Source organism: Lycium barbarum, chromosome 1 (assembly GCF_019175385.1).
Source record: "Lycium barbarum isolate Lr01 chromosome 1, ASM1917538v2, whole genome shotgun sequence".
In the NCBI taxonomy this organism is placed as follows: domain Eukaryota; kingdom Viridiplantae; phylum Streptophyta; class Magnoliopsida; order Solanales; family Solanaceae; genus Lycium; species Lycium barbarum.
This window is the reverse complement of record NC_083337.1, coordinates 82,810-104,317: the sequence shown is the minus strand read 5'-3', so window position 1 is coordinate 104,317 and position 21,508 is coordinate 82,810. Positions and strand designations below refer to the sequence as shown.

The following is a 21,508-nucleotide window of genomic DNA, read 5'->3' as shown; positions in this document are numbered from 1 at the left end:
CAATATCAGAACACTCTAGAGAGCAATAGCGATGAAAGTAGATAGCTTTTTAGTTTTCCTTCAGGTTCTTTAATTTAATCCTATTGTTTAAAACTAATTACATGTTTCTTTTAAGTTTGGGCTCAAGTGCCAGCCAAGTCAGCCTTATGAGGCTGCAGGCTAACTGGGGCTGGTCTTAATATATAGAGAAACAGCGAATGAGAAGAAACTCCTTCAGTGCTTATGAGAATCATAAGGAGAGAGAGACGTGAGAATTTTTAAGGAATAACATAGCCTTTTGTACAAATTAGGGGTTCTATTTCTTTTCTTGTACATTTTTGAGTACCTAATTAGCATATATAGTATTTCTTGATCAGCCTTTTCCTGTTGATATACATAATTTGATGTTTTTTTAACTCAATGAATGGATGGATAACTAATAGAAATTTTGGAGGAGCAAGCAGGAATGAAAGTTAGCTAATCATAGCATGAAAATTGCTCCGTCCTAATCGTGATAAACCCTTAGCTGTACGTTTTACAAGGATTCTAAAAACCTTTATCTAAGATTTCCTCTCAACAAAATCCCTAAGTTACCCCAGCCTTTGAGTGGTATAACCTCCAAGAGAAGCTAGAGAATGAAACCTAGTCTGATCAACATTAACACCTGCAATCCCCCATTTAGCATGTTTATATACAGTGATGAACATTGTACAATATGTTCGTAAAGTTTGTCCTTTCCAATATGTTTGCATAATCATTGAATACAGTTGCTATGTTGGGTTTATTTGACACAGATAATCTTGGGTCGTTATACCTACTGGTCTTGATATCATTAGCACATGAACAACTATACGACTGATCAAATTAGTTTTACCTGTCTTATTTTCTTGGTAAGTTAGATTCATGAGCTAGTTGCATTTTGTCTAACAGGCTCGTCTTCCTCAAGCTCGTGTTGTTTATTGCTCAGCAACTGGTGCTTCTGAGCCTCGCAATATGGCCTACATGGTTCGCCTTGGGCTTTGGGGAGCTGGAACTTCTTTTCTTAATTTCCGTGACTTCTTAGGTTAGCCTTCTGATTGCTAAAACTAAATGTTTCTTAGCATAGTTCTTTTTATTAAAAAAACATTGATCAGTAAGCAAGATATATTATAGACGGTTAACAAAAAACATATTATAGAATGAACAGAAAAACCAGCACTAAGGAGGTGGTGGTGTTCTGAGCATACAACAACAACGACAACAATACCCAGTATAATCCCACCAGGTGGGGTCTGGGGAGGGTAGAGTGTACGCAGACCTTACCCCTACCTTGGGAGTAGGGAGGCTGTAGAGTGTACTAAAAAAATTCTTATTATTTTGAAAAAAGTCCGATCATGAAGTTATAACCAGCTGAGTCATCTCACTTTCAGTGACTTCTTTCTGATGTACTAAATCTTATATCTTATTCATATGGTGGCCCAAGAAGCAAGAGAAAAAGGTAGGAACTTGATGATAATATATGAGTGGTTGTGTTATGCTGAATGCTGTGTTAGAGTCTATGTTGCCGGGACTCTTCAAAAATAGCGTGGGTGCGTGTCGGATACTCCAAAAGTAGTGTATTTTTGGAGAATCCGACACAGGTGCGGCAACATTTTTGGAGAGTCCGAGCAACATAGGTTAGAGTATTGATTGCTTTATCTGCATCCTCAAATACTAAAGTTAATACTTGCCTGGATATGTGCCTAGTGGGGATATCATAGTTGGAATTAAATGTTGTGGCCATTTCAGCAATTCTTTGTGGAGGAGATGAAATAGTATCATCTTTATTACTTGTTGAGAGAGGTATTAATCTAATGTTTCACTAGGCTTGTGTCCTTACTTTAGTATGATTTAACTTAAGCATTTTCAACTCAAAAAACGGAGGTATTGGCCTCTCATCCTTCTGGTTTTTGGACAAGGCATACATGGGGAAATTTTAACTTCACTTGTCCTCCATCTGAGTGCAGGAGAAGAAGACTATAATTATAAATATGTATACGTGGATTTGGGGAATTAGTTGCTTAACTATTCCCTCAAATTAACTTTACAGGGGGTACGATATAAGGAAAGAGAATAAGGGAAATAATTACATTCCTACAAAATCTCTTAATTACCTAATTACTGGAATTTGGGAATCTTTCTCAATTTCCATAATATCTTTTGCCATATTTATCACTTCTTTCAAGCTGAAGCGTACATATCATATGTGCTCTTAATGTGCCACAAATATAGTCAATTATTGATCCTCGGAGTGATTTTGTGAAGATATACGCGAGCTGGTGCTTTTAGTTGTCAAAACTCATTACAATGCAACCAGATTCAGTTTTTCTGCTTAATGAAGTGACAATCTATGTCTATGTGCTTCGTCCTCAAATGAAACATTGGATTTGAAGCAGTGTGTAGTGCGGCTTGAATGTCACAAATTAATTTCATTGGTTCAGCTCCTTAAATCTTCAATTCTTGAAGAAGTTGGCTTAGCCAATTAAGCTCGCAAATAGCCAAACCATACCTCGATATTCAGCTCTGGTGCTTGATCTAGCCACAACATCTTGCTTTTTTAGTTTTCCAAGATAATAGATTTCCTCCAAGTAGAATACAATATCCTGAAGTGGACCGTCGATAGGGAGATCCTGCCCAATCTGCATTGGATTACTCAACAATGAGTGCCTTCCCCGTGTCTTCATACAGGACATCTTATTGGAGAAATTGGCTAACTGATCAAAAGACAAACCATTTGAAAAACCGGTCCAAAAGCAAACAACAATTCAGATGAAAGAGCGTGGACCCGATCCTAATAGGCTAATACAAGGGGCAGTGAGCGATGGAGCAAAGGCTGAGCCTTTTATAATAAAGCCCCAAGTATACCAGCCCAACATTGCAAGAAAACTTCGCCAAAATATGATATAAGCCCAGAGCTTATAAGACCCAACCACTTTTTTTATGAAACAAATATGGACCTAGTTGAGATCGAAATTCAAGCTCATCTAAGCAACTTGAAGAATCAAGTCTGGCTTTACCATCAGCTACAGTGAATCAACCAAGGATAGAAGAAGGAGAATTCAATGGTGAGGAGGGTGAACCAGTGCAAGATGGCTCTTACCTGGGGGATTCTGAGTTTTTGGCTGGACATAAACTCAACAGGAATAGCTTTTTCAGAAAGCGAAGTTTCTATAGCTACAGATGGAGCTCCTTTACTACCATGGTATGGGGAAACCTTTGGTATGCTAGATGATGACGAATCACTTCCAGTAATTGACATCCCAGATGGTTAAAAAGAATATGATAAAAGTAAGCAAGCAATTGTGGGTAAATACTGGGGTTTTGAACATTGAATATTTGATATGCTGTTGAGAATGGAGAATAGAAGAATATAGAAGATGCTGCAGATGGTATCAAAGCCATCATGCAGTAAGAAGAAAAAAGGTCAGATGGAACTAAAAGGTTGGAGTGTACGTTGAACCAAGGGATTACTGAAGGCAAATGGAGGGGAAGGAAAGGAAAAATTGTGTCACAATGATTATTGAAGTCCTAAGCCGGAACGTTAGAGGACTTAATGAGTCGGCAACAAGAAGTACCATTAAAATGCTTATGCGACAATGGAAGGCAAACATTGTTTGTTTTCAAGAAACTAAATTAGTTTTTCAAATACTTTAGCTCGCCAAGTATGGGTTAATAGATGGGCAAATTGGGCAGAAATTCAATGCAGAAGGCAGCAAGGGGGTATAGTGATTCTTTGGGATAATAGAATTTGGACGCTAGTGGAAAAACAACAGGGTACCTTTTCTACATCCTGTATGTTTGAAAGCCTAGTGGAACATTTCAGATGGATCTTTAATAGGATTTATGGTCCACATACACCAGCAGAGGGGGAAGAAATTTGAGATGAGTTAGCATCAAATAGAGGTTTGTGGGAAGGTCCATGAGTGATAGGGGGAGATATCGATATGGTATGGTTTACAGAAGAAAGTAGAAATTGCACAAGAAGCTGAGGGCGAAGAAGCTTAACAGATTGAGGAGGGATTTTTTGTGGAAGGGAAACAAAGAGGGTAGAGGCTATAATTTAGTGAAATGGGATGTAGCATCGCTGAGCAAGAGCCGGTGTGGACTTGGCGTCAGAAACTTGAAGATACAAAACAATTGTCTGCTAATGAAGTGGTTATGGAGGTTCAGTAGTGAGGAAACAGCTTTTGGAGGGAAGTTATCCAACATAAATTTGGCCAAACCAGCCCTTGGTGTTCCAATGAGGTCAATACTACTTATGGAGTGGGAGTATGGAGATCAGTCAGATCTAGGCCAAAACTACAGGGGAATTCTACCATTAAGGTGGGAAATGGCACCAGAACTATGTTTTGGAAGGATATCTGGATTGGTCATGCTCCTTTAATGGATTCCTTTCCTGACTTATTTTTGCTGAGCAACAGGCCTGATGTCACTGTCAGTGGTTGTTGGTCTTCTCAAGGTTGGTCCTTATCTTTCAGGAGTCATTTGAATGATTGCGAAGTGGGGAGGGTGGCAACCCTGCTGAAGGAGATTGAGGTATATTTTGGCATTTCAACTGAGGCAGATTCATTGAGATGGAAACATACTTTGGATGGGGTTTTCTCAGTCAACAAGATCTATCATAAGGAGATTAATGCAGAGATGGGGACCTGTACAAGGACTTGGAAGAATATCTGGAAAAGTTTGGCACCAACTAAGGTGAAATGCTTTACATGGTTGGTGGCAAAAAGGGCTTGTCTCACTCATGAAGTACTGCAAAAGAAGGGTATGCCATTAGTGACCAGATGTTTTTTATGCAATGAGACTGGAGAGACCAACAATTATCTATTCCTACATTGCAAATTCACTGCTCAAATGTGTACTATGTTCTTTAGTCTCACAAAGATCAAGTGGACAATGCCCGAGCACACTGCAGATCTGATGAGTTGCTGGACTAGGAGAGGGGGCAGTAAGACTCAGAAGAAGTGGTGGAGGAGTATACCTTCTTGCATTTGGTGGGCTGTTTGGAAGGAAAGGAATGGTAGACGGTTTGAAGATAAAATCAGTCCATAAACAAAGTGAAATGGAATTGTATTGTATCTTTATTCTTTTGGTGTGAAGAAAACTGTATAGAGGAAGTAGGTGATCTGGTAGATTTCTTAGGAGCCTCGTAAATTTGTCTTTTTTTTTTCTTGTGGCTTTTTTTTGGTTTTTTTTGAAACTAGTAAATTTGTATTCCTCAGCATATGCTGGAGACCTTCAAAAGTGTCAGTCTAAAAACAGAAAGAGAAAAGAGATACTTACAGGGATTTTAATAAGTCTACAAAATGATCTATATCCTCTAATCCTATTTCTTTACACCAAAAGTAGAAAGATACTATACAATTCCATTTTACTTTCTGAATGGAATTGGATCTATCCTTAAAACACCTCCCATTCCTTTCTTTCCAGATGGTCCACCAGATACAATGTGGGATCATCCTCCACCACTTCTTTTGACTCTTGCTGCCTCCTCTTCTCATCAACAACTTAGTAGATCTGCAGTGTGCTCTGGCATAGTCCATGTTGTCTCTGTCAGGTTGAAAAATAGGGATCATAGTTCTGCTATGAATTTGCAGTAAAGAAAGAGGTGGTGGTTGGTTTCATCAGTTTCATTGCATAGAAAACATCTGGAAATTGATGTTTCCTTTTTTCTTCAACACTTCATGAATCAAACAAGCCCTCTTTGCCACCAACCAAGTGAAACATTTCACCTTGGTTGGTGCTGGACACTTCCAAATTTTTATCCAAAATCTTTGGTGCTCCCCTTCTGCCCTATGTCCTCCTTTCTGTAAGCTCTGTTTACTGAGAATTGTTCATCACTATTGAGTCTCCATCTCAAAGTATCTACATCAGTGTTGGTACCTTGGAAGTTACCAATCCTGCTCAACAGATCAGCCACCCTATCTATCTCCCCATCATTTAAAGATCTTCTGAAAGTTAAGTCCCATCCCTGTACACTCCATATTTCATTTATAGTCACCTCTGGGTTATTGCATAAAATGAACAAGTCTGGATAAGTATCCATAAGCGGGACTTACTCATTCCAAGCATCCTTCCAGAACCTTTTTTTTTTCCGATCACCTACTTTCATCTTCAAGTTTCTTTCCAGCTTTGGCCAAAGTGCTCTTATAGTCTTCCAAACTCCAACTCCATACGTTGCATACATTTGTACACCAGTGATTGAGTTCACCAAACTTGCATTTGATAACCTCCTTCCACAATGCATTTTCCTCAGTGTTGTATCTCCATAGCCATTTCATCAATAAGCTGTTATTTTGAGACCTCAAGTTTCTTATACCCAGCCCACCCCTTTCTTCCCCTGCATTGCAACCTGCCATTTCATCAATTTGTAACCTTTTCCCTCTTTATTCCCTTGCCACAAAAATTCTCTTCTAAGTCTGTCTAATTTTTTTCTGGATGTTTGCTGGTAAGGGAAACAGAGACATAACATAAGTAGGCAAAGAATCCAGAACAGAATTGATCAGGGTAACCCTTCCTCCCAAAGATAGGTATTGAGCCTTCCACCTAGCCAGTTTCTTTTCTGTTTTCTCCATTATCCCATCCCAAATTCCTTCTGTTTTGTGGTTACTGCCTAGAGGCATGCCAAGATAAGTTGTAGGCAATTTCTCCACTTTACACCCTAAAATGTGAGCAAGCGTTTGTAAGTTTGGCACCTCCTTAATTGGAAACAGACTAGTTTTCCCCAGTTGACCTTCAGCCTTGAACAGGCCTAAAAAACTGTCAGAATCATTCTAATGTAGCCAATCTGTCCAACTTTAGGTTCACAAAAATCACAGTATCATCTGCATACTGCAAATGACATATCTCCTTTATCTGCCCCCTGTTATCCCCTATTTTAAAGCCTTTGATCCTCCTGTTCTGCGTAGCTATTCTCATCATACTATCAAATCCCTCCATATCTATTATAAAGAGGAAATGAGACAATGGATCACCCTATCTGAGTCCCCTTTCTGATGGGAAAACACCTACAGGTTCTCCATTCACAAGAACAGAGACCCTGACAGTTTTAATGCAACAATCAATCCACTTCAACCATATGTCAGCAAAGCCCATATGTCTCAGGATGTTCAACAGACATTCCCAATTAACATGGTCATAAGCTTTTTCAATGTCCAGTTTACACATAACCCCTGTTCAGCACCTTTAAGTCTTGAATCCACACATTCACTAGCAATAAGTGCAGCATCCATGATTTGTCTCCCTTTTATAAGTGCCATCTGATGCTTATTTACTAGATTGTTAACTACCAGCTTAAGTCTTTCAACTAATCAGCCAATAATTTTACCACAATCTTGTAAATGCCACCTATGAGACTTATAGGTCTGAAGTCTTTCAATTCTGAGGCACCTGCCTTTTTGAGAATTAATGCTATGAAAGTTGGATTGAAGCTTCTCTCAAACTTCTGATTGTCATGAAAACACTGAATAGTTTTCAGCAAGTCATCTTTCAGAATCTCCGAGAAGGCTAAGTAAAATCACATAGGAAATCCATCAGGCCCAGGGGCCTTCTTCATGGCACATAGTTTAATGCACTTCAATATCTCTGCCTCATCAAACTGCCTTTGTAACCACTCTTGCTCTTCCTCTGAAATCCTTGTTGCTTCATGTAACCCAAACTCTGGCCTCCACCTTTCTGTTTCCTTGTAAAGATTCTTGTAGAAATTCTGGATTGCTGCTTTAATTTCTTCAGGATCTGTCACCTCCTCATCCCCACCTTCAGATAATCAATTGTATGAACCCTTTTATGGGCAGTAGCAATCCTGTGAAAGCATTTAGTATTTTTGTCTCCTTGTCTCAGCCATTGAATCCTAAATCTCTGCTTCCAAGCTATCTCCTCATTTCTAGCTACTTCCTCAAATTCCAAGGCTAGATTTGATTTCTGAATTAGCTCATCATCTGTTAAAGCTCTTTGTTCTTGAACTGTCTCCCAGTTAGCCAATTGGTTAAGAATGTCTTCCTTCCTCTGTTTCCAGTTGCCCCTATTATCTTTGCTCCACCCCTTCAATTTTTCTTTCAGCAATTTCAGCTTTTCAGTCAAAACAAAACCAGCATTTTCAGCTTTTCAATTTTTGGTTGAACTCTGTCTTCTTTTGGAGGTGGCCAGCATACCCTTAATGCTGAGGAATACGATAGTACCAGTTTCCGAAATAAAAAATTTTCATCCAAGACACGGATCTAATGGAATTTGGAGAGTGCATGCAGAACAATTCATATTTTAAGTTTGGAAATATGCAGCTCCAAGTAGAGGGTTTTGTGGAGAAATTAAGTGGGTATAGGGGAAGTACTTAGTAACAGGAAGTCCAGATGATATACTTATCCAGAAATTGAAGTTTTGGGATACCAAAAAATGGAACAGTGAGGAATTTGGGAGAATTGACAAGAAGTTACTTTCAGTGCTGGGAGAAATCAATCAAGTAGCTGATGATAGGCAGTTGTGCCAGGAAGAACAAATTAGAAGGAAGGAAATATAAATGAGTGATGATAGACAACTGTGCCAAGAAGAACAAAAATAGAAGGAAAGGAACAAAAATAAAGTTGGAAAAAATAGCAAAAGCAGAAGAAACATTGTGGAGGCAGAAATCTAGATTTTTATGATTGGAAGAAGGGACATAATACTAAACTTTTCCAGAAGATGGCAAACTCACACAAAAGGAGCAACACAATTGGTAAATTGCCGGTAGGAGGTCAAGTGACTGAAGATAATCAGCTGACTAAATTTGAGGTTCTGAATTTCTATCAGAATTTGTTTAAGAAAGCAGAACCTTGGAGACCTTTAATAGACCTAGATTTACAGAGTGCCATTAATGAAGAAGAGCAAAGTTCGTCGAAGAGAAGATTTGAAGAAGAGGTCTGGGAAACACTCAAATAGTTTGCTCCAGGTAAGGCCCATGCCAAGATGGGTACAGGATGACTTTTTATCACAAGGCGTGGGGCATAATCAAGGAGGACATAGTGAGAGCCATCAGTCATTTCCAGCAAAATTGTAGATTTTCCTAAGCTTGTAATGCATCCTTCATAACTCTAATCCCAATTAAAAAAGGAAAAGAAGATTTAAAAGACTTTAGGTTCATAAGTCTCGGTGAAAGTGTGTATAAGATAATTGCCCAGGTGCTAGCAAAAAGGTTAAAAAGGTGATGGGAAAATCAGTGGTGGTCAACAGAATGCTTTTCTGAAAGGAAGACAAATTACTATTGCTTCCGCCATAGGCAATGAAGTTCTGGATTGGAGACTGAAGTAAGGTTCCAATGGTATGCAAGCTAGATGTTGAAAAGGCATACGATCATGTAACTGGCTATTCCTTTTCAGTACACTACAACAAATGGATTTTGGAGAAAAGTGGATAAACTGGATCAAATTTTGTGTAACAGTGAGATACTCGATAGTGGTGAATGGAGAACCAGTGGGCTTTTTTCCATTTCAAAGGGGATTAAGGCAAGGAGAACCCATGTCACCCTTCCTATTTATTCTGGTGATGGAGGCAATAAGTAGAGTGTTTGATAAAGCTGTACAATATCAGGGGATAGGTGGTTTTAATGTGGGTAACAGAGCATGAGAAGTTATAACAGTCTCACACCTTCTTTTTACTGATGATAATTTGGTTTTTTGTGGGGATGATCGAACTCAACTATGATATCTGAAAATGTTGCTCATTATATTTGAAGCAGTATCTGGATTGCACATAAATACATAAATTTTGTACATATCTGTTTTATACCTGGTAAATGCAGTAGATAACCTTCAGGAGTTGGCAGGTATTTTTGGATGCAACACTGGTATTCTGCCACCACATACCTAGGGTTACCCATAGGTGCAAAGTATAAAATTTCACAAGTTTGGCGAAGAGTAATGAAAATTTTGAAGAAAGACCGGCAAAAAGGGAGTCTCAGTCCCATTTTCCTATCCTAGGAAGAGTTCTAAATCAGTTGGAGAAGATAACAAGATGGTTCCTATGAGGGGGTAATAATTCACGAGTTTCATGTAGTGAAATGGGAGAACGTGATTATGGCAAAAAAGGAGGAGTGGGAATCAAAAACTTACTATCACACAACAAGAGCTTGTTGATGAAGTGGTTATGGTCTTATGGAGATATAGTAGAATAGAGGAAGCACCAGTACTTATCAAAAAAAGAGAATAGAGGAAGCACCAGTACTTATCAAAAAAAAAAGAGAGGAGGGAAAGCACTGTGGAGGAAAGTGACGAGCTAAACATGGAGGTAATAGCCACTGATGCACAAATATCACAAAAAAGACTCATCGTGTGGGTCCTTGGAAAGATATTAGTAAATTATGGCAGCAATTTAGTAACAAAGTGAGGTTACAAGTTGGTGATGGTGAAAATATCATGTTTTGGGGGGGATAAATGGTGGGGCAACGCATCTCTCAAGGATGAATTCCCAGGTTTGCCTGGCTTTACAATGACATTGATGCTACTGTGAAACAACTCAGAGTCAACTGATCATGGGATGTCAATGTGAGGAGACATTGTCGCGACTGAGAAGTAGAAAACATGGTGGAATTTTGTCTAAAATTCACAGCCCGCAAACTTAACAGCAGCAGAAGACAAATTAGTTTGGGGAAAGAAAGATAATAGAATCTTAACACTCAAGGAATGCTATGAAGAATTAGTTAACAACAGTAACATCATTGAGGAATGACAGAAATTATTCTGGAAAACTAAAGTCCCTACAAAGGTAGCTTGCTTTAGTTGAGTTTTCCAAAAACAAAGCTCAGGAAAATCTGAATAGGGTAATTGAAAGATGTGAACAGAGGCTGGCAATCTGGAAAAGTCAAGACTTATCCTTGGGTGGAAAAGTAGTATTGGTAAATGGGTTAGATGCACTCCCCACATATATAATGTCTTTGTTTTCTTTACCTTGCAAGTTGAGGAAAAAATTGATGCACTAAGGAGAAATTTCACAGGACAAGGTAATAAAAATAAGCATGCTATTCATTTGGTTAATTGGACTTATCACAAGAAATATCAAAGGGGCCTAGGCATTAAGAGCCTTAAAGCACACAATCCAAGTTTACTACTGAAGTGGTTATGGAGGTATAACTTGGAGGAAAATGCCTTGTGGAGAAGGGTCAACTGTAATATGATCAAGATGGGCAGTGGTGTTCAAAATCTATTAACAACACATATGGGGTTGGGGTATGGAAGTCTATCAAATTTTGCTGGAGATCTCTAGCAGCTAATACCACCATAAAGGCGGATAATGGAAGGAAGATACTTTTCAACATTGCAAAATCACCTGTAACAATGCTAGACACAGTAGGGGGACAACAAGGCTGGAATGTTACTTGCAGGAGGGCTTTAAATGACTGGTTAGAAAGAGTGGTAGATTTCTTTAAGGCCCTGGAAGATTTCCAAGGTCTCACAGAATTTGAGGACAGACTCTTATGCAGCTTTTCTAGGGATGGGTTTTTTTACTGTCAAGTCTGCATATATCTCAGCATGTGATTCAGACCAACAGAGAGCACAGTGGCCTTAGGGATACATTTTAAAAGTTAAGGCACCTACCAAGGTTTTGTGTTTTTCATGGTTAGTGATAAGTGAAGCCTGTCTAACCCAAGAGAACTTGAGAAGGGGTTTCCAACTATGCTCTAGGTGTTTTTTTTTTTTTTTTTTTTTGTTTTCCGGATGAAATTGCTCTAGGTGTTTTCTACATTGTAACCTTTTACTGACCTACTGTGGCAACTTTTCCTTAGTATAGCGGGCCTCAAATGGTGAATGCCAGCAAACACTTGTGATCTGTTGAAGTGCTCAAATTATAATGGGGGTACAGTCAGACAGAAGAAATGGTGGAGATTGTAGAGGAGGCAGAATCTCTAGTAGATCTGATAGGTGCACTGTAATTTTAGGTGGTCATAGCTGGTTTTTGTTCTCTCTATAAATATGGTTTGGCATTGTCCTAGTGTTTTCTTTTTGTTAATATTCATGTTACCATTATTAAAAAAGAAGATATGAACACTGAAATAATTAACTGTTTGTTTTCTCAACATCTGAATATATAAAACTTTTTTTTGTTAAATATTAATATAAAATTCAAATAAATATTAAATTAATACAAAAAATTATATGGCAGTTGGTGGTAGTGATGGCTAACGGTGGTAGTTGTTGGTGCCAATTGAGGATTGTGTTGGGTGACGTGTTGGCGGTTGTGAGTAGTACCTAGTGGTGATGGTGGTTGGGGATAGTGAATAATGGTGATGGTTGATCATGGTAGTTGGTGGTGGCAGCAAATAATGATGGTAGACGATAGTGATAGCTAATGGTGGTAACTGTCAGTAGTAATTAGCGGCTGTAATGGTGGTTGGTGGTGATAATTGTAAATGGTGACCAACGGTGGTGACAACTGACTATGGTGTTTGACGACGGTGATGGTTGTGGGTGATGGTGGGCAACAATGACGATTAGCAGTGGAAGTGGATGGAGTAAGGTGCACTGCCATAGTTGTAGAATTCTATATTAATGATATTAAGACTTTGTTATAGATCTTAATCATTCAGAGATATTAAGACCCATTAAGTGATTTTAAAATTAGAAAAACAAACACACTTAATGATTGAAATCTGAATGATTAAGTTCAGATCTAAAAAACAGACTTAATGACTAAGATCTGAATGATTAAGAATAAAACCTTCATGAAGTGCAGTACGAATGAGGCCTGAGACTGCTTTTTAATTCTTAAGTCCTATTTTAGTATGTAGTGGTTTAAAATGTCCATGTGGTAAAAACTTTTGAAGCTGATTTTGTTTTGACCCCTTACAGGTGCTATGGAGAAAGGTGGCGTGGGGGCACTTGAACTTGTTGCCATGGACATGAAAGCAAGGTTTTTTCTAACTATCTATGTCTAAGTTATCAAGTCAGTCTATGTATATACTATCTAACCTCTTGACGTATTAGGGGTATGTATGTGTGTCGTACGCTTAGCTACAAAGGTGCAGAGTTTGAAGTTGTTGAAGTACCTTTAGAAGCCAAGATGCAGGTATGATTTTTTTTTTTTTTTTGGGATGACGATTGGTAAGATATGGTTTCTTGCTGACACTGATCTAGAATGAGATCACACTAGTGCTACTAGGTGTGAGAAATTGTATACAACAACAACAACAACATACCTAGTTTAATCCCACAAGTGAGGTCTGGGGAGGGTAGGATGTACGCAGACCTTACCTTTACCTTTGTGGGGTAGAGAGGCTGTTTCTGATAGACCCTCGGCTTAGTGTGAGAAATTGTATCGGTCTTCCTAAATCTCAGCGGCAGAATAGTGTCAGACTTAGGTTCCTTGGATTAGCGGTTTGTATTCCTCTAATTGGAGCATATTCCCCAAAATAGAGTCTTTATTATGAAGTCATTTACTGCTATGTATTGCTTAATAGGATAACTTCCTGGAGTTATGGATCCTTGAAAGAGAACAACAATGTACTTGATCTTAACCATGCAGTCAAATGTTTTTTTCTTGATATGTCAACTAAATATGCATTTGATGTTTTAATACTTCATTTGTTTGTTTTATGCTTTAAACGGGAAACATACTTTTTTTCTTCTTTAGCTTATTCATGGGCGGAGAAATATGAAGAACTGAAATTGCCAAGATATTCTGCCACTTTCTTCATAAATTTTGATTGTGATTTGTTACTTTAAGCTTCAGTATGCTTGAGTTTTTCGAATATTTTAAGGGAGCATGTGCTACTTTTTTTGGTGCATACCCCTGACCATAATGAAAATTTTCCCTTATGTTGATGGCCAATTATTTTTATTTTGCTGTTTGTGTTTTTTGTCGATTTGACTCTCATTATATTATGTTCTCAGGACATGTATAAAAAGGCAGCTGAATTCTGGGCAGAGCTTAGAGTGGAATTGCTGTCAGCTGGTGCATTTCTCAGTGATGATAAGCCCTCTTCTAATCAGCTCTGGAGACTTTACTGGGCTAATCATCAGGTTTAGGATCTCCGTGTTTTATGGCTCAAAAGCTACTTTATGCAAACAATGTCTTCATGTTTTAAGAGATAATATGTCTAAGTTACCTCCTTTTTTCTGTTCTAAAATGTAGCGCTTCTTTAGACACATGTGTATGTCCGCTAAGGTGCCTGCAGTAGTTAGAATTGCAAAGGATGCATTGACAGAAGGTAAATGCGTGGTCGTAGGCCTTCAAAGCACTGGAGAAGCAAGAACTGAGGAAGCCATTTCAAAATATGTAAGTCACATGTCTTGCATCATGTTTCTTCTCTCTGTATTTACATGTATCTACATTTTTTGAAACTTCTTTATTCAGGTTCGGAGTATATACCAAGCCACATATGGGAATTGTGTTCCTTAACCTATCTTCTTGTGTTTCTTGAAATCTTGATAGGGTCTTGAACTTGATGATTTTGTTTCTGGACCTCGTGAGTTGTTACTTAAATTTGTAGAAGATAATTATCCATTGCCTGAAAAACCTGAACCACTTCCTGGTATGTGCATCTGTAATGTCTTTGTGTATCGTCCTCCAATGGCCGCCAGTTTTGCTTACTTTCTAATTCATGCATAGAGGAAAGTGTCAAAGAGCTTCAGCGAAAGAGACACTCTGCAACACCTGGTGTATCATTTACAGGGAGAGTGAGAAAAGTTGCTAAATGGCAAACGGGTGATCAGAGGAGTGATGAAGAATCAGATAGTAAATCTCTACTCCTTGAAATCTGTTTTTTCTTTTGTTAGTTATGCCTTTCTCTTCCAATTGGGTATTTTGGTATTTGAGGTAAGCTGGCAGTGGTTTGCTATGTAACATGTTTTGCAATTCAACTGTTAAATAGTTTCCAACTAATTTCTCGCAATTAAGGAAATTTTGGGAGACAGCTTCCTTCCATGCCCAAAATTGATGCTTCGATATTATATATATGGTAAATAAAACTTTCCATATACAGTATTGATACTAGGGGGTTATCATACATGTATCTAATTTCTTATAATAGTTTGTTTGTATGCAGCTATGTGTAGTATGCTATAAGCTCTGGGATTCAGCATTTATATTCTAATATTTCAAGACCACTGGATCTTTTTGAAACCCTCTGGTTGTAGATGATATATTTTTGCTAGAAATAGATTGAACTTTACACAACAATTTTGTATCACAGGATGCACTGCTAGTGAAGGTTCCACATACATAATAATTTCTTCCCTCTTTATCAGTTAAGGTGTTTAAATTGGATTATCTATTGAAGTTTTCCCGAATTCTCTTAGCATGGTTATAATTTGCAGAGTACAATGGATGATGCTTCATAGAGTTTGCTCTTGGCATTTTCTTGCTGCTGATTTTTTTTTTTTAATAAGTACAGCTGATTCCGAATATGCATCTACCGAGTCTGATGACGATGAATTTCAGATCTGTGATATTTGTAATTCGGAGGAGGTACTAGTCTCTGAATCTTGACACTCCTAATTCTCTTGGTTTTGTTTGGTTCTTTTGTATTGATCTTCCTACTGCTATCGGTGGTCATCCAATTAGGAGAGGAAAAAATTGCTCCAGTGTTCCTGTTGTAGCCAACTTGTACATCCGGCATGTTTAGTTCCACCTGTTGCAGAGTCAGTTCCTGCGGATTGGAGTTGCCATTCTTGCAAGGAAAAGACAGATGAATATATACAAGCAAGACATGCCTATGTTGCTGAACTATCAAAAAGGTCGAACATGTGAAAATTTGGTTCTTGTCTGGTTATGTTCACTTTTGCGCTTCATGATTCATCATAGATCATCTCAGTCAATGTTGTGGAAGGTTCAAAACTGACTACCAATGTGATGTGATGTTAAGGTATGAAGGAGCTGTCGAGAGAAGGTCCAAAATTTTGGATATAATTCGTTCTTTGGATCTTCCAAACAATCCGTTGGATGATATTATCGATCAGGTTCTTCCCTATTCTTCATTTGGTAATCCCTCTCTATGTGTTGAGTGTGGGTGCGCTCTGTGTACTCATTCACAAGTTTCCACATTTGCACCGAACCAAGCGCCTCTTGGAGGCATTATATAATCACAGATTTACATATTTTAACTCTTACGCAGCTTGGGGGCCCAGACAAAGTGGCAGAAATAACAGGGAGAAAAGGCATGCTTGTGAGGGCCGCTAGTGGAAAAGGTGTCACCTATCAGGCGCGAAATACGTGAGTTTCCGATGTTCTAAATCAAATTATATATTTTTTTTCTCATAATGGCTGAGCAATTTTTTGTTGCTTCAGGAAGGATGTAGCCATGGAAATGGTCAATATACATGAAAAGCAGCTTTTTATGGAAGGGAAGAAGCTGGTAGCTATAATATCTGAAGCTGGATCGGCTGGTGTTTCTTTGCAAGCTGATAGAAGGGCTTTAAACCAGGTAGCTTTTTGTTTTTTTTTAAACCAGGTAGCTTTTTGGTTTTTGTTTTCATTATTTACTGCATGGCCACTTCAATGAAGATAGTAAAAGATATCCTCTCTTATATATGTGTGTGTGTAAATGTATTAGACATACTCTTTTCTATATTTATCTTCTGATCCTTAATGGATGAGCTTCTTTTGATATTCTGATTATGTTGTTTGAAATCCTTCCATTGTGTCAGAGAAGAAGGGTTCATTTGACTCTGGAATTACCTTGGAGTGCTGATCGGGCAATTCAGCAGTTTGGAAGAACTCATCGCTCAAATCAAGCTTCTGCACCCGAGTATAAGTAGGTACCGTGCTGGTTATAAGTCAATATTGGTTGTGCTATATGATGGCAAACCTGGATTATACAATACAACTTGCCATTGTAATTATCTGACAGCGTACCTGGAGTGTTACAAGTTGCCATTAAATATTTTTTTCATACTTCCCAAAAATCAATTCCCCTGTATAAATCACTTGTTTCATATTTTGCACATTCAATTTACAGGCTACTATTTACTAATCTTGGTGGTGAACGGCGGTTTGCATCCGTTGTTGCCAAGAGACTTGAATCACTTGGGGCACTGACCCAGGGAGATCGTCGGTGAGTGCAATATTGTTTAGCATATGTTGCAAGTATGATTATGAAAACATGCATGTGAATCAGTGATGGGCTGTTTTCATTTGCTCTTGATATATTGCAGAGCTGGACCATCTCTTAGTGCTTATAACTATGACAGTTCCTATGGGAAGAGGGCCCTTATGATGTTATATAGAGGGATCATGGAGCAGGTGTCTGACTTTTGCTTGATACTGTCATTTTTATCTTGTATTCCATTCCTTTCCCACTTTAGCATGTATGTGTACAAGTCAAAATTCAACATGCTATGGTTTGCAGGATCCCTTGCCACTTCTACCAGCAGGTTGTTCTGCTGATATTCCAGATGCTATACAGGATTTTATTTTGAAGGGGAAAGCTGCACTTGTTTCTGTCGGAATAATAAGAGACTCTGTTCTTGGTACTGCATTTACCTTTTTAAACGAATCAATCTAAGGAATTGTTAATGGAGCGAAATGAATGCTAGCATAAGAAGTTTATCAATCTAAGGAATTGTTAATGGAGCGAAATGAATGCTAGCATAAGAAGTTTATCAGGGCCATCCAAGTCATCGCAGCCTCTCAATCAAGTATCTATAACTGTGGAAAACTTTTTTAAGCAATAAAGGAAGTGTAAAGGATGTTCTGTTAAACCATTTGGTAAGAACTTAATGGCTACTTGCTTATTGGATCTGCCTGCTATATATGTAGTTCTTTCGGCCCTCAATAGGATTAGTAAGGTAAGGTCTAGTCCCGTTGCTTGTACTTCCCTATGACAATAGCTTTGTCTCAGTCCCAACCACGTTGCGGTTGGCTAATTGAATCCTCATGTTTCTTAATTAAAATAATAATAGGCCAACATTTTAGAAAATAAAAATTAAAGGTATTAGTTGAAAGTTCGCTATATTTGCTACTGCCATAAGAATCTCTAATAAGGCTAGAAGACTCCTATAAAGCATAAGACCTAAGGTAAACATAGTAACATGATTAAAATAACTTTCAACTAATCGGTATCGTCTATATAAATCTTCTTTTTTCCCATTTTGCCCTATCTTTTGCAGTTCACATTGATTCCAAGAGTCATGGTTTTTCGAGACAACTTTCTTTCATGTGATTTTAGGTCTACCTTGTCCCCTTTAAACACCTTCCCTCACCGTGGTTTCGGACCTACAGAACAGTGCATCTAGAGGTCAATACGAAACCATCTCAAGCGACTCTCTCTTTTTTTATCCTTAATATTTGCTACTTGCACTGTCTAGCGAATGTGGTCATTTTTAATTTTGTCTAATCTTATACATCCGCACATCTATCTTAGCATCCCCATTTCTGTGACACCCATCTTGGGGATGTGCCGGACTTTAGCATCCCCATTTCTGTGACACCCATCTTGGGGATGTGCCAGACTTTAGCATCCCAACATTCACTCCCATATAACATTGCTAGTCTTATAACCGTTTGATTCGACGTGTAACATCTTCATTTATCATTTCATTCTCCTGAAATAACAACCTAGATATCTAAATTATTTGCAATTAAGCCCGAATTTGTTCTAGATTCACTTCAAGCTACGTGTTTGGGGTCCGGAAAGGCTGTTTATGATTCTAGAGGGGTGATCGTGGGGTTGGTTTAGTTGGGAGCTTTAGCCAGGGGAACAAGAAGAATATTTTGGGAGAGAATTGCTATAGTTCTTCTTCTTCAGCTGTTGGCGATCAAATGGCTAATTTAGAGACTGTTGGGGTAGATGCTAAGCCTATTCTTGAAGGAATCATTGAGGGGGAGGGAAAAATTTCCAAATGGGCAAAAGAGTTCTTGGGGGTGTCTTTTGAGGGATGGAGGGGAAAGTCATAGATCTATTGAATAGTATTGATCAAGAAAAAAGATTTGCTAGAGAAGTCCAAGAAAAAGTTGGAGGTTCAACAAGGGGGTGGCAAGCTTATGGTGTATAGTAGGAGGAATAGGGAGGTGAACAGGGTCATTGTGGGGGAGCGGGGGGAATAAAGTTTGTTGATGAATTTCAAAATCATTAGTTGGAATATGAGCGGATGAATGACCCAACAAAATGGCCATTATAATAGCAGGTTTTACAGAGTGGGGGCTGATTTGGTTTGTATTCAGGAGACGAAAATAGAGACTTTGATGGAGTGTATTGTGAGGAGTGTGGGGGGAGGAAGATGGGTGAATATGATTATATTTTGGCCCGTGGAATGCGGGAGGCATACTATTTCTTTGGGATGATAGGAAGTTGGAATGCATGGAGGTTACAAAGGGGAGTTTATGCTTGGGGTGAAGTTTTTCTTTTTTGGTTTCTTTTTGTGAAGGTAGCATAAGTTTAAAAGATTTGGGGGTATTTATGGACCTGTAGGGGATCCAAGGAAACGTTTTGGGAGGAGTTAGGGCAGGGTTGGTGAGGTGGGATACTTGGGTGTTACAAAGGGAGTTTATGCTTGGGGTGAAGTGTTTTTTTTTGGTGAAGATTACATAAGTTTAAAAACACCGGCAATGGGTTTGAATGAGGATTTGGGGGTGTTTACGGACATGTAGGGGATCTAAGGAAAGCTTTTGGGAGGACTTAGGGCAGGGTTGATGAGGTGGGAGATTACTTGGGTGTTAGGGGAATTTTTATACTATTAGATTCCGGAGGAGAGGTTGGGATACAGGGTGATATCTAGGGTCATGGCGGAGTTTTGGGGTTTTATTGAGAACCATCTTCTTATTGATTTACCTTTGATAGGTGCCACTTTTACATGGTCCAGGTCGGAGGACTCATCTTCTAAATTACGACCATATAGATTCCTTGTGTACTTCTTGGGAGGAGATGGCACCAAGTGTGATCAGTTCTCTCTCCCTCGTTTGACCTCAGATCATTCACCTACCATGTTGGCTGGTAGTAGGGGGGAGAAGAATGAGATCTCCTTTTAGATTCGACAACCAAGTGATTGTGAGCGACAAACTTTGAGGATAGTGTCTGGGTGGTGGAGCAGCTATGCTGCGGAGGGGTGACCTTCTTTCAAACTTGCAAAAAAATTGAAGATGCTTAAGAAACGCATAAGGGTGTGGAACAAAGAAGTGTTTGACTTCTTTGGCTTCGACTCAAGAGGCATGTTGGAGACAAAAATCGAGGGTGTTGTGGTAAGAAGGGGGGGATTCGAACATAAAATTCTTACATGGGGTAGAAGTTAAAAATCGGAGGAGGAATTTGATAGAGTTGGTGGAGAGATACATGTGTAGGGGGAGGAAGTAAAGGGGACAATTGTTTAGTTCTACGAGCGATTGTTCAAACAGGAAACAGAGTGGAGGCCAAATTTTTGGGGGGTGGGGTGGGGGTGGCGGGCTATGTTGCTCGGACCCTTCACTTTTGCCGCCGTACCCGTGTCCGACACGACACGACACGGGTTTTGGTACGGAATTCGTGTCGGATCCGGTCAATAGAGATCGGATACTTTGACCGAAATTCATGACCAAATTAAAGAAAATTTTGAGATTATGATTTCTTAAGATAACAAAAAGTAGAGATTTGAAGACATGAGATGGCATACCTTCAATATTATGTAGAAAATTTAACTAGTTTCTCGGAGCACGCAGTCTAGCACCTAGTAGAATGGAAGATTGAATCACATGTCTGATACAAACTACATGTAGGTGCTTCCACAAAAAGCTCTCATAATCTAGGCATATTCTTGTAGCTATATTATTAGAATTTTGAATTATTTTTGCCGAATCCCCCCACCCGTATCCGTACCCGGATCCGTACCCACGAATTTTAAAATTTAGATCATGCCGAGTCCGACCTCTAGATCCATACCCGTATCCGACACCCGCACCCGAGTCCGAGCAACATAGGTGGCGGGTGGGGAATGGATTTCAATCAGATTGAAGGGGATAATAGTATTTGGTTAGAGAGGGCTATTGTGGAGCAGGAGGAGGTGTGTAAGCTAGTAGAGTGTTGTGTGGGTGACAAAGCCCTAGGTTTCTCTTTGGCTTTCTTTCAGCATTGTTAGAGCACGATCAAATATGATGTTTTGAGTACTATTGAGGAGTTCTAGGAGGGGTGAGTTTGAAAAAGCTTAAATGTTTCTTTCATTGTCATTATTCCTGAAAAGGAAGGGGCTACTAGCATTAGGGATTATAGACCTATTAGGGTAGTGGGAAGTATCTACAAGATTATTTCTAAGGTGCTTTCCGATGAACTTAAGAGTGTTCTACACGAGACTGTTTCTTCTTTGTGAAATGCTTTAGTCAAAGGAAGACAAATTTTGGATGCAGTTTTAGTGGCTAATGAAGTGGTAGATTCAAGGAAAAAGAAGGGTGAGCCGGGCGTTTTGTGTAAGTTAGATCTTGAGAAGGCTTACGACCATGTAAATTGGAATTTCTTGGATTTTTTTATCGTGGTATCCTAGCCAGCTTGCCCACACCTCAACTAATTTCATGAAATACATGCCACCTCCTACCAACAACAAGTATCAGGTAACTCTGTCCATCAAGGCTAGAACAAATGGGAAGAAAT

The 21,508-nt window shown here is 38.9% G+C and overlaps 1 protein-coding gene across 4 annotated transcripts in view; it reads left to right on the top strand.

The window, feature by feature from the left end:
* Positions 1 to 21,508, top strand: part of LOC132627389 (protein FORGETTER 1) — a 45,935-nt gene that overhangs the window by 10,204 nt on the left and 14,223 nt on the right. For 3 of the 4 annotated variants that reach the window (XM_060342719.1, XM_060342735.1, XM_060342741.1), the window contains 17 exons: positions 910 to 1,042; positions 12,810 to 12,870; positions 12,945 to 13,026; positions 13,851 to 13,979; positions 14,092 to 14,235; positions 14,392 to 14,491; positions 14,569 to 14,694; positions 15,152 to 15,205; positions 15,353 to 15,426; positions 15,523 to 15,695; positions 15,824 to 15,917; positions 16,073 to 16,170; positions 16,246 to 16,381; positions 16,605 to 16,711; positions 16,916 to 17,011; positions 17,112 to 17,199; positions 17,306 to 17,426. In XM_060342719.1, coding sequence (XP_060198702.1) covers positions 910 to 1,042; positions 12,810 to 12,870; positions 12,945 to 13,026; positions 13,851 to 13,979; positions 14,092 to 14,235; positions 14,392 to 14,491; positions 14,569 to 14,694; positions 15,152 to 15,205; positions 15,353 to 15,426; positions 15,523 to 15,695; positions 15,824 to 15,917; positions 16,073 to 16,170; positions 16,246 to 16,381; positions 16,605 to 16,711; positions 16,916 to 17,011; positions 17,112 to 17,199; positions 17,306 to 17,426 — 1,816 coding nt within the window. The remainder of the gene's footprint in view (positions 1 to 909; positions 1,043 to 12,809; positions 12,871 to 12,944; positions 13,027 to 13,850; positions 13,980 to 14,091; positions 14,236 to 14,391; positions 14,492 to 14,568; positions 14,695 to 15,151; positions 15,206 to 15,352; positions 15,427 to 15,522; positions 15,696 to 15,823; positions 15,918 to 16,072; positions 16,171 to 16,245; positions 16,382 to 16,604; positions 16,712 to 16,915; positions 17,012 to 17,111; positions 17,200 to 17,305; positions 17,427 to 21,508) is intronic. The other variant, XM_060342726.1, reaches the window with a different exon arrangement.